This window comes from Hyperolius riggenbachi, chromosome 1 (assembly GCF_040937935.1).
Source record: "Hyperolius riggenbachi isolate aHypRig1 chromosome 1, aHypRig1.pri, whole genome shotgun sequence".
Lineage (NCBI taxonomy): Eukaryota > Metazoa > Chordata > Amphibia > Anura > Hyperoliidae > Hyperolius > Hyperolius riggenbachi.
This window is the reverse complement of record NC_090646.1, coordinates 553,697,367-553,710,516: the sequence shown is the minus strand read 5'-3', so window position 1 is coordinate 553,710,516 and position 13,150 is coordinate 553,697,367. Positions and strand designations below refer to the sequence as shown.

At 45.1% G+C, this 13,150-nt stretch overlaps 1 protein-coding gene across 2 annotated transcripts in view; it reads right to left on the bottom strand.

The window, feature by feature from the left end:
- Positions 1 to 13,150, bottom strand: part of PJA2 (praja ring finger ubiquitin ligase 2) — an 88,543-nt gene that overhangs the window by 14,599 nt on the left and 60,794 nt on the right. For both annotated transcript variants that reach the window (XM_068247394.1, XM_068247402.1), the window contains exons 5-7: positions 12,760 to 12,945; positions 5,120 to 5,231; positions 2,327 to 2,441 (exon numbers count right to left, since the gene is read on the bottom strand). In XM_068247394.1, the coding sequence (XP_068103495.1) occupies positions 2,327 to 2,441; positions 5,120 to 5,231; positions 12,760 to 12,945 (413 nt within the window). The remainder of the gene's footprint in view (positions 1 to 2,326; positions 2,442 to 5,119; positions 5,232 to 12,759; positions 12,946 to 13,150) is intronic.

Genomic DNA, 13,150 nt, shown 5'->3' with positions numbered 1-13,150 from the left:
CATTTTAGGGGCCCTAAACCATGAGGAGTAGTCTTGAAACCAACAATGTCGCAAAATGACCTGTGAAATCCTAAAGGTACTCATTGACTTTGGGCCCCTTAGCATACTTAGGGTGTAAAAAAGTGCCACATATGTGGTACCCGGACAGCCGTACTCAGGAGAAGTAGTATAATGTGTTTTGGGGTGTATTTTTACACATACCCATGCTGGGGTGGGAGAAATATCTCTGTAAATGACAATTGTTTGATTTTTTTTACACACAATTGTCCATTTACAGAGAGATTTCTCCCACCCAACATGGGTATGTGTAAAAATACACCCCAAAACACATTATACTACTTCTCCTGAGTACGGCGATACCACGTGTGACACTTTTTTGAAGCCTAGGTGCGCTAAGGGGCCCAACGTCCTAATCACAGGTCATTTTGAGGCATTGTTTTCTAGACTACTCCTCACGGTTTAGGGCCCCTAAAATGCCAGGGCAGTATAGGAACCCCACAAGTGACCCCATTTTAGAAAGAAGACACCCTAAGGTATTCCGTTAGGTGTATGGCGAGTTCATAGATTTTATTTTTTTCACAAGTTAGTGAAAAATGACACTTTGTGAAAAAAAAAAAATCAATTTCCGCTAACTTTTGACAAAAAATAAAAATCTTCTATGAACTCGTCATACACCTAACAGAATACATTGGGGTGTCTTTTTTCTAAAATGGGGTCAGTTTGTGGGGTTCCTATACCGCCCTGGCATTTTACGGGCCCAAAACCGTGAGTAGTCTGGAAACCAAATGTCTCAAAATGACTGTTCAGGGGTTATAAGCATCTGAAAATTTTGATGACAGGTGGTCTATGAGGGGGCGAATTTTGTGGAACCGGTCATAAGCAGGGTGGCCTTTTAGATGACAGGTTGTATTGGGCCTGATCTGATGGATAGGAGTGCTAGGGGGTGACAGGAGGGGATTGATGGGTGTCTCAGGGGGTGGTTAGAGGGGAAAATAGATGCAATCAATGCACTGGGGAGGTGATCGGAAGGGGGTCTGAGGGGGATCTGAGGGTTTGGCCGAGTGATCAGGAGCCCACACGGGGCAAATTAGGGCCTGATCTGATGGGTAGGTGTGCTAGAGGGTGACAGGAGGTGATTGATGGGTGTCTCAAGGTGTAATTAGAGGGGGGAATAGATGCAAGCAATGCACTGGCGAGGTGATCAGGGCTGGGGTCTGAGGGCGTTCTGAGGGTATGGGCGGGTGATTGAGTGCCCTAGGGGCAGATAGGGGTCTAATCTGATGGGTAGCAGTGACAGGGGGTGATTGATGGGTAATTCGTGGGTGTTTGGAGGAGAGAACAGATGTAAAAATTGCACTTGGGAGGTGATCTGATGTCGGATCTGCGGGCGATCTATTGGTGTGGGTGGGTGATCAGATTGCCCGCAAGGGGCAGGTTAGGGGCTGATTGATGGGTGGCAGTGACAGGGGGTGATTGATGGGTGATTGACAGGTGATCAGTGGGTTATTACAGGGAAGGACAGATGTAAATAATGCCCTGGCGAATTGATAAGGGGGGATCTGAGGGCAATCTGAGCGTGTAGGCGGGTGATTGGGTGCCCGCAAGGGGCAGATTAGGGTCTGATGGGTGGCAGTGACAGGGGGTGATTGACAGGTGATCAGGGGGGATAGATGCATACAGTACACAGGGGGGGGGGGGTAAAAAAAATAGCGTTGACAGATAGTGATTGATGGGTGATTAGGGGGGTGGTTGGGTGTAAACATGGGTCTGGGGGGTGGGCAGGGGGGGGGGGGGTCTGAGGGGTGCTGTGGGCGATCAGGGGGCAGGGGGGGGGGGGGAAATCAGTGTGCTTGGTGCAGACTAGGGTGGCTGCAGCCTGCCCTGGTGGTCCCTCGGACACTGGGACCACCAGGGCAGGAGGCAGCCTGTATAATACACCTTGTAAACATTACAAAGTGTATTATACACTTTGTATGCGGCGATCGTCGGGTTAACATCCCGCCGGCGCTTCCGTATGGCCGGCGAGATGTTGCGGCGGGTGAGCGGAGACAGGCGCCGGCGGAGGATCGCGTCACGGATGACGCGATCGCTCCGCCCATGCCCCTACAAGGACCGCCGCCATTTGTCTATACGGCGGTCCTTGCGGGGTCCACTTCCCGGCCGCCATTTGTCAATACGGCGGTCGGGAAGTGGTTAAGATGTAGAATGGATTTTTTTTGTACTGAGCCACATTGTTAGCATTTAGCATGCATTTGTAATGTTCTACTGAGATGCCCTGGGTGCTAAAAATGCTGCTCGGTTCACTTTAATATACATAGTAGCTTACTTATGTGGTCATCTGTGAGAACAATCTGCGGGAGGCAGTCGATGCTTTCCTTGGTAGCTGGAGGATGAGCCTGTTCCATATCCACTGCCAGAGACTCCAAATGTGCCAGAGCAGTCTGTAAATCACAAATGACGCATGTGCCAATTATGACAACAAATTAAATGCCACTTGACAAAACCAATTAGTAACACGCACTAAATCCAGCGATAATTTACCAACAAAGGAAATTAAATACTTTAATAAGACAAACCACATGAAGAACAGTTTATCAGTAACAGCTGTGTGTCATCAATCTGAATGTATTAAGTGCACAGTGTTCGGAAAATGACAGATAAGGATGCATAGCTACCCAAATTATAACAACGCAGACACCTTATGATGGGCGTGGCAACATCACAGATCAAACAAGTTATTAAATTTTCCTATTTTCATTACAGGAAAATGCCAATTTAATACATATCTAATTCTATGCACTTTGATTCCTGTTGTAGAAGAGGCCTTTAAAATGTTGAAAGAATTGCATCATACCAGTGTAAAATGTAAGAACATGCCAAATAATATAGTTACTTTTATAAAAACGTTGTTAAAGGGGAACTTCAGCCTAAACAAACATACTGTCATTAAAGAGACACTTAAGCCAGAAAAAAAAAATGAGTTTTACTCACCTGGGGCTTCTACCAGCCCCCTGCAGCAGTCCTGTGCCCTCGCAGCCACTCACTAATCCTCTGGTCCCCCGCTGCCAGCTAGTTTCGTTTTAGCTGACAGGCCCATCAGGACTGGCCACGTGTAGCTTTTTCCGCATTCCCGATTGTAATTAGCGCTATTGCAGGCCGCAACAGGTACAAAAATACGGGTTGCCACATTACAAACGCATAGATATGCGGCAAGGCGTATTTTTGTACGCGTTGCGGCCCGCAATAGCGCTAATTACAGTCGGGAATGTGGAAAAAGCTACGCTTGGCCAGTCCTGACGGGCATGTCGGCAAAAACGAAACTAGCTGGCAGCGGGGGACCAGAGGATTAGCGAGTGGCTGCGAGGGCACAGGACTGCTGCAGGGGGCTGGTAGAAGCCCCAGGTGAGTAAAACTCTTTTTTCTGACTTAAGGTTTACTTTAAGTTACATTAGTTATGGTAATTAGAATAGATAGGTAATATAATCTCTTACCCACCCTGTTTTAAAAGAAAATGCAAATTTTTGTGATTCATGGGGGCTGCCATCTTTGTCATGGGGGCAGAAATCTTTTTGGTTGAAAGGAGGTGACAGGGAGCAGGAGACACAGTTCCAACTGTCCTGTGTCCTGATCACCCCTCCCAGCTGCGCCCACTAGGCTTCAAATGTCAAATTCAAAATGTAAGAAAAAAACATTTGCACCAAAACAGCAGAACAAAAGCAACAACATCAGAAATCCCATCATGCTTTGCACAGCATCAGGAGAGAAATGCCCGGGCAGTTTTCTTCTGTGCAGCTAAAAATGAGGCTTGTATAAGAGAAACAAAGTTCTGATGCTGTGAAACTGTTAAAGAAACACCAGGCCTTTTCAGTGCTGCTGAGTCGATTTTTAGTCTGGAGGTTCACTTTAAGGTTTTATTAAAAAGGTGGCAACATCTCCCTTGTAACTAGCACTATACACATCCTCCCCCCACAGTGTCAACTGATTTTTTTTTTTTACTCAATCTGAGCAGCTGGGAATTTGGTCCTTCAAAGGAAATAACTTGGGATAGAGAAGGTGTAGGTGTAGGTGTGTGTGTGTGTGTGTGTGTGTGTGTGTGTGTGTGTGTGTGTGTGTGTGTGTGTGTGTGTGTGTGTGTGTGTGTTCCATAACCTATGCACACAAATTAGATGACACTCAGCTGAGACTGCAGTTTAGCATATGTACAGGTGTCCCCAGACATTGCATAAAGATCCTACACGCTGGATCTTTAGAATTACAAACGTCCAAGTCCACTGTTCCCCTTCTCACCCTGCCTGTGAGAAGCCACTCCAACCTCCACCATGCGCCTACATGGCACTTTGGCGCATAGGGCTTTTTGTTGCAGGGTGAGTTGAATAACTGACCATCCTGCTGCCACACAAATGCTGGGGGGTTAAATACTATTCCCCCTCCGAGTTGATGCAACTCGAAGGCAGAAGAAATTTGGGGTCTGGCAATTGCTGGATCCCCATGCGCAGGGAGCAGAAATATAGCATTACTGCTATAGTCGTGCCAAACTTTGGCACTACACGGCGGTCGCCAAAAAACCCTGCTCCACACCATGCCGTCTTCACTCTTCCCTTCTCCATAGAAACAGACATTTCCCTCAACTGGCCTCTGGCCGTCTGTACAGTGCTCATAATCACAGCTACAACCCAAGGATCAAGCACCATCCGTATGGGCAACAGTAATAGTGTGTAGCTCTAGACTGTCCATTTGATTTACGAGGAAAAACCACCATCTTATTGGCCATCTGTATTGAACAGTATGCACTGACATGTTTGACCATGCGATTAGACTGCAGGATTCTCCTGCATTCTGTCGTAGCGATTGTACGCATGTTGTAACTAGGTCATGGTGAATGAAGAAAATACCCCAGCTTTGGAAGAACAGTAATTAAAATCCTGAAATATTACAGCAAGGATATGGTGTGAAACACACATGGGGAGGGAAACTTCTCCGACTGAGTGGTGGTGATGATGTATGCCATTCACAACCACCAGCCCATTATTTCTATGTCTACCTACCTGACAGACAAACAGCAACAGTTTCACTACTCAATCAGCACTTGCAAATAAAGAATGAATAGATGGATAAATACCTCCATAGCTTGTGCAAGACGCTCTTCAAGGGCCATGTAAGTAAGGAACTGAGGATCCATGTAGGACATGGCTTGTGCCACACCAATGCCATCACCAAAGTCATCCAACAATCTATAGGGAGGAAAGGAAGAGTTTGAGGCCTCACCAGCAAACAATGACAATTTGCTCTTTGATGTTCTCTGCAAATTGGATATCAGCCTGCAGTAACAGGGTCAGATACGGTTTGTATTAAATATTTATGTGTACTATTTAAAACCTGAATCCACAGAAACCTCAAATTTATGATTCTGAAAGAGCAGAAGTTTTAATAACCTCTGTTGGGATTCTACACACATCTGGTTTCACATTGGAGAGAATTTCCTGCTATAAAAGGCTGGGAAGTGAAAGGAAATCTCCACAACAGGGACAAAGACGGAAAAAAAACCACAGCTTTTTCTAGCACAGGAAACAATTAGACCATTTGATGGTTTATGTTATTTCTAATGAAGACTTTTTTGTTCTTTTTCGCCTTTTCTAGGATCATATGATTCACCAACTATACCAAACATCATTATTAAAGCGGATATCAAATGTATAACACATATATAACTGATCCTCTTCTCCTGTAATGTTATAATTACGTGCCGAGTCTTCCTCTTGTGAATCAGTCCTGGGAGTCTGTGTCCACTGACTTCCGATGCAGGTTCCCGTGTTTTCTTTATCTCGAGTAGAGAGAACACTCCAGAGATTTTCAGCAGGGGCAGGCTCCATGGCAGAACTCGGCAGACATGGAGCCCCAGACTGATTCACAAGAGGAAGACCTGGCAGGTAACTACAATGTTACAGAAGAGGATCCCTTAAATATGTGTTATCTGCTTGATATCCACTTTAAAGGGACAACTGTAATGAGGGGGATGTGGAGTTTGTTTCCTTTTAAACAATACCAGTTGCCTGGCAGCCACCTCTAACATGGAAGCGAGACCATGCAACTTCAAAATGCACAAAAACAGAAGAGTGCAGAAAGAAATAAGCAGGTGCTCTGGACAGAGGAGTGAAAGTCTGAAATCTTTGGCTGTAGCAGGAAGTTTGTTCACTGAAGGGATGGTCAAAAGTTCCGTGACGAACGTCTAGAGGCAACAGTGAAGGATGAGGTTCCGTGCAAGTCTGGGCTGCATTTTTGCAAATGGAGATTGTGTTTTGGTCATTAGTAATTGTGTTCTCATGTCTAGAAAATCCCCCCCCCCCCCCCCTTCCCAATTTGCAATAAGTTCTTGAATACAGAATCTTTAGGGCCCTTTCACACCAATGCGGTGCGGTATTCCTACCACACCCCACCGCCGTGCAATGAAAGCCTGGAGGCTTTCATACTTGCGTGGTGCAACGCAAGAGACGTTTTAGCCGCATCCCAGATGCAGGTCCAAAACTATGTTAACGCTGGGGCGATAAGTTGAGTTGCGCCGATGTGCGTCGGCACGGAAGTCATGGTAGTCTATGGCATCACGTAGTCTATGGCATCACGTCACGCATGTGCGGAAGCATATTTCAACAATACGCTTCTGTGCACTTCCACATACCTGAAGCAGGAAGTGACGGCAAGCGCGTGTCACGAGAGCGCCACTTCCTGCTTGGCCGTCGGCCAGTTTTTGACGGTGCGTAGGGCACGAAACACCGCATCCTTGACGCTGGTTTATGGTTTGAAACCAGCCTTAGAAACACCCCACTCTGTAAAGCTCTCAATGTGCCACAAGTCATCCCTCCTCCATAGCACCAGATGCATAGATAGCTTCTAGGCTAGCAAGGAGTCTGTACATCACTCAGCCCCGAACTGTCACCCGAGGGATCGAGTTTCGATTTCTCGAGTTACAGTACATGTAAAATGTGTACAAGACTTTAGTTCATAGGCTTGTGTTACGCCTGCTGAAATTGCATGCGAAAAAACACACACCATCGCAATCATAATAGAAGTCAATGGCCAGCTCTGTATTCTGAGTATTTTTGCGCTTGTTTGTGTTCCATGTCCATGTTTTTTCCTGCGATTTTTAAATCTGACCATTTTCTCCACGACAAGCACATTCCCAATTTCAATGTATTCATTTGCAAAAATCACAAACTAACATGTAAGATCACAGCCAGAAAACCTGAAATCTTACAGAACACAGGAGCAAGCGAGACCCCTGCAGCTTTTGCACAGTATTGTATCTTAAAAAAAAAACCACTATCGCATTAATGGTATCATTTTAACATACATGTAAACACATACAAATAAGAAGTACATTTCTTCTAGAGTAAAATGAGACAAATTACTTTTCTCCTATACTGCTTTCACTTAAAAGTAGGTAGTAGAAATCTGACAGAACCGACGGGTTTTGGACTAGCCCATCTCCTCATGGGGGATTCTCAGGGTTTTCTTTATTAGTTAATGGCAATTGCTCTGTCCAACTGCCATAAAAGTGTGCAGCGAGCAAGGAGGCTGGCTAGCATCTTTTTACAAATCATTTTGAGGGAGTGTCTTTATAAAGAATAAAGGCCATGCCAGGGGCGGACTGACAACTCATGGGGCCCCCGGGCAATAGGAGATTATGGGGCCCCCATACCAGTGTTTCCCACCTTTCACGTTATATTTTTACAGACTAAGATATAATAATTTACTGACAACAGTAAATATGTTATATTGTGATATTGTACACTGACAAAGCGCGGCGCGCCAAAAAAATAGGTGTGGTCACGCAACAGAATGTGGGCGTGGTCATGGGTGGGGCAAAATATACACGACCTTAGCAGTGGTGTAAAAGGTCTGCCGGGGAAGTTTGAACTCTGCCATAGTGTTTCCCCCCAAAATACATGTAATCTGACAGCATTTCACCAAAAATCCATGCAATTTGGCAGAGGTTACTCCAAAATACAGATAATATGGCAGTCGTTCCCCCAAAATAGACATTATCTGGCAGCAGCGGTTCCCCCAAATACACATAATTTGGCAGCGGATCACCAAAAATACATGTAGCAGCAGTGGTTCCCCCAAAATACACAGAATCTGGAAGCAGCAGTTCCCCCATTATACACAATCTGGCAGCGGTTCCCCAAAAATACACATAATCTGGCAGCTGTTTCTCAAAATACACTTAATCTGGCAGCAGCAGTTCCTCAAAAATAGTTAATCTGGCAGCAGTTCCCCCAAAATAGGTGCCCCCAGTATAGGTAACCAGGTCAAAAGGCATCCCCAGTGGAAGTATCCAGGTCTATAGGTTTTCCCAGTGCAGGTATCCAGGTCTATAGGTGTCCCCAGTAAAAGTAGCCTAATCTACAGGTGTCCCCAGAATAGATAACCAGGTCTATAGATGTCCCCAGTATAGGTAGCCAGGTCTACAGGTGTCTCCAGAATAGGTAGCCAGGCCTATAGGTGTCCCCAGTACAGATAGCCAGGTCTATAGGTGTCTCCTGTATAGATAGCCAGGTCTTTAGGTGTCCCCAGTATATGTAGCCAGGTGTATAGGTGTCCCCAGTATAGCCAGGTCTATAGGTGTCCCCAGTATATACAGCCAGGTCTATAGGTGCCCCCAGTATATACAGCCAGGTCTATAGGTGCCCCCAGTATATGTAGCTAGGTCTATAAGTGCCCCCAGTATATGCAGCCAGGTGTATAGGTCTCCCCAGTATATGCAGCCAGGTGTATAGGTGCCCCCAGTATATGCAGCCAGGTGTATAGGTGCCCCCAGTATATGCAGCCAGGTGTATAGGTGCCCCCAGTATATGCAGCCAGGTGTATAGGTCTCCCCAGTATATGCAGCCAGGTGTATAGTTGCCCCCAGTATATGCAGCCAGGTGTATAGGTCTCCCCAGTATATGTAGCCAGGTGTATAGGTGTCCCCAGTATATGTAGCCAGGTGTATAGGTCTCCCCAGTATATGTAGCCAGGTGTATAGGTGCCCCCAGTATATGCAACCAGGTGTATAGGTCTCCCCAGTATAGCCAGGTCTGTAAGTGCCCCCAGTATATGCAGCCAGGCTTGTAGATGCAGCCAGGCTTGTAGGTGTCTCCAGGAGGGAGACAGCCAGTGAAGGAGGGCGATGGGCATAGCAGCGGAGAAGGGGGGGGGGGGAGAAGTTCCCCCCCTTCTCTTACCTTGGGGCCCCCCTTCCTGGCTCTCCCCTCTGTAATCTGCAAAGTGTCGCACAGCTGGAAGCGGCTGACAGTGGGCGGAGACTTACCGCTGTTCAGCCACCGGTGGGAGCGCTGATCTGTGTGCCGCTAGTCTGGGCTTCTCAAGCCCACACTAGCGGCACACAGATCAGCGCTCCCTCCGGTGGCTGAATAGCGGTAAGTCTCCGCCAGCTGTGAGCCGCTTCCAGCTGTGCGACACTTTGCAGATTACGGAGGGGAGAGCCAGGAAGGGGGGCCCCAAGGTGAGAGAAAGGGGGGGGGGACCCTTCTCCGCTGCTATGCCTATCGCCCTCCTTCACTGGCTGTCTCCCCTCCTGCTCAGGGTTCTCTGGCGGGTGGCGGGACCCCCCTGACCACGGGCCCTCGGTCCGTGCCCGAGTGCCCTAATGGTCAGTCCGCCCCTGGGCCATGCTGAGAATCCCCCATGAAGAGATTGACTATTCCAAAACCTGTTAGTTTTGTCAGAATTCTACTACCTACTGTAAGTGACAGCAAGATAGGAGAAAGGTCGTTTATAGCTCATTTTACTCTGGTAGAAATGTACTTCTTATTTGTATGCGTTTGCATGTATTTTAAATTTTAAGATTTTAGCGATAGTGGTCCTTTACAACACTCATTCCCATCAGGGCTGTGGAGTCGGTCCAAAAATCCACCGACTCCGACTCCTCAGTTTAGGATTCCACCGACTCCGACTCCACGACTCCGACTCCTCTAATTTGCATATTACAATTTTGTTGATTAAAAGTATGTAACATGAAATTCGTCTCTTAACTGCCAACGCTTAGGAATTTTACAAGACAACTGAAGTGAGAAGGATATGTAGACTACTATATTTATTCCCTTTAGACTAAAACTAGTCCTTGGTAAGAGTACTTGTAAAAGGTACAACCGGAACAAAGAACATCTATCAAGTGTGGGTGCATGTAAGAATGATGTGCAGGTACTCTGCAGGGGAATGAGGAGATTGTAAACAGACAACACCTCTGTGTTCAATGTGCACAGCATTCTCAGTGGATTCCCTGCAGCTCTGTGGGGAGTGCATATGTAGAGTATAGTACTACTGTGTAACAAAGTAAACCTGAGACAGATGAAATTAAAGTTTTATACATACCTGGGGCTTCCTCCAGCCGCCTTCAGGATAATCAGTCCCTCGTTGTCCTCCTCCACCACCTGGATCTTCTGCTATGAGTCCAGGTACTTGAGTCAGTCAAGCGTAGTGCGTATGAACACACTCCGCCGTGAGCGTACTACACCTGTGCAGCACTATTGCGCAGGTGCAGAATGTTCCTGGCTGTGGGAGCGGCATGCGGCCGGACAGCGCTGACTGGCTGAATTACCAGGACTCATAGCAGAAGATCCGGGTGGTGGAGGACAGTGAGGGACTGATTAGCCTGAAGGGGGCTGGAGGAAGCCCCAGGTATGTATAAAACTTTACTTTTCATCCGTCTCAGTTACCCTTTAATTTGTAGTCACCAAACCAAATTTTAACATATCAAATTATTTTATTTCATCAGCAAAGGGAGTGCATACATTTGCATAAATCAGCATCAATGCAGAATTATTTCCATCTCGTTGACCATCTCTATTAGTCACATAGCTACACATCAGGCTTTATTCTTACAGCATAGATGTTATTTAGTATATATAAGAGATTCCTGTGTACACATCATATATACAGTCACAATCAGATATGTATATCTGACCTTAAAAATAAGGGGACTGCTTTATTGAAGCAGCACAAGTAACTAATTTTGATTGGTTTATTTCATTTTTGTGGACTAAGCACAGCTATTACTGTATATATACTGTATATATACACATTATTTTTAATGACTATTATCTGAGAAATAGAACATTTTATCATATTTTCTATTTTAATTAGTTACAAATTCATTAGGAGTCGGAGTCGGTGCATTTTTTCCCGACTCCGACTCCAGGCACCCAAAATTGCCCGACTCCACGACTCCGACTCCACGACTCCGACTCCACAGCCCTGATTCCCATCAAAGCTAAATTATTATAAAGAGGAAAGAATTCTACTATACATAGGTGTAATAGGTATCACTTTTGACAAGTGCATCCTCATGAAGAACACACATTTTCTACTGGAATATAAGAATTTTGGGAAATACAGTCTAGCATCTCTTGTTTCTCCTACTTTGGCTGTAAGATGAGAGAGAACACATTGGCCTCAATTCACTAAGCTTTATCAAACACTTTATCAAACATTTGATAATTTACCTCATGGGTAAAATCTAATTTTGATTTCATTAAGGTGTTATATATTTATGGAGTGTTTTATCGATAAAACGTTCAATAAATCTATGACATCTTGGTGAATTCAAAACTAGATTTTACCCATGTGATAAATTATCAAATGTTTGATAAAGTGTTTGATAAAGCTTAGTAAATTGAGGCCATAGAGCCCAATATAGTGCAGTATGTACTGACTGGATTGATGTGCGTGATGAGAGGCAATGTAGAGGTATGTAAAGTTATACTCACAAACATGGGTTACCACTAAGGCAACCACTGTAAATGCAGGTGGGGAGATTAGACCTGTGATCACTCAGGATTAAGAAGTCACTCTCTGTAATCTGGAAACAAGGGGTTAACACCCTTCCACCATGGGTGGACTCAAACAATGTGGAAATGAACAGAGGTGCCAAAAGGATAAAAGTAGCGAATTTTTTTTAAAAAACAGGGGAGGCAGTCCAAACGGTCATGGCAACACGTTTTTGCAGATGTAGCCACGCTTCATCAGGCAATAAGGGGTGGAGCGTACAGCAACAAATATCTATGACTCCGCCTAGTGCCTCTCAGAGGCGCTATGCTGAGACAGACACTTGTTGCTCTATGCTCCACCCCCTATTGCCGGATGAAGCGTGGCCACACCTGTGAAACGTGTCCCTTTGGAGTGTATATATAAATAAATTTGCTTGTCGATATAATAACCTGTTTTTGTGTCTACTTGGAGGGGGTAAGTCCACCATTGCCTCCCCCGTTTAAAAAAAAAAAAAAAAGGTTTTAGCTACTTTTATCCTTTTGGCGCCTCTTTTCATTTCCACATTTGGCTGTAAGATGCTCGCATGGAGACTGACGCACCAACCATCTGCATTCAGAGTGAAGTGAAAAAGCTACAATGGAAGAAATTGCCCCATTTGGCTCATAAAATGCAAATGCATTTTGTCTACCACTTTGCTTCTATGCACTGTATACAGTATATTTAGCTCAAGTCTTTCCAAAACACCTTTTTACTGGGAGGACAGTAAGAAAAAGGTGCTCAACTCCGATATCTGTCCTCTAATTACACAGCATAGATTAGTTAATGGAGGCTGCTGCATTTAAGAAACTAATAGAGCCTGCTTCAATCCCGAGAGAAGCAGATCTCTGATTTATACACCACATCAGGCTGATATTGCAAAGCAACAAGAAGGATATTTAGTTAGGCAGCCACAGAATCTTTATACATAAACATGAGGTGCATAAAATACCTTACCTCCATTCAACTTCTAGGTCTTCGCTCATACTAGAATCATCTTCTAAATTATTATTGCCATCTAAAATGAAAAATCCTGGCGGTAAATAATGATTGCCGATTTCATTTTCCTCATCTGTGCTGCTCTCAATGTCCTCCTGGTACTGCAGCCATGGGATTTCCCCATCTTCTAAAGAATTCTGCTCCCTTTGGGAAATGGAAGAAAAAAAAATCTAAGATTCAAGCTCTGGATCCATGCATATGCAATACAAATACTGTATTTCTATCTCAGAATTCAATGTATAGCGGCCTTTTCTGTATGCCTTTTTTTGTGAAAATAGTACAATTAATACAGATTATTAACAAATAAGATAGCAAGTGAAGCAGGAAACAAGGAAATAATATACTCCAG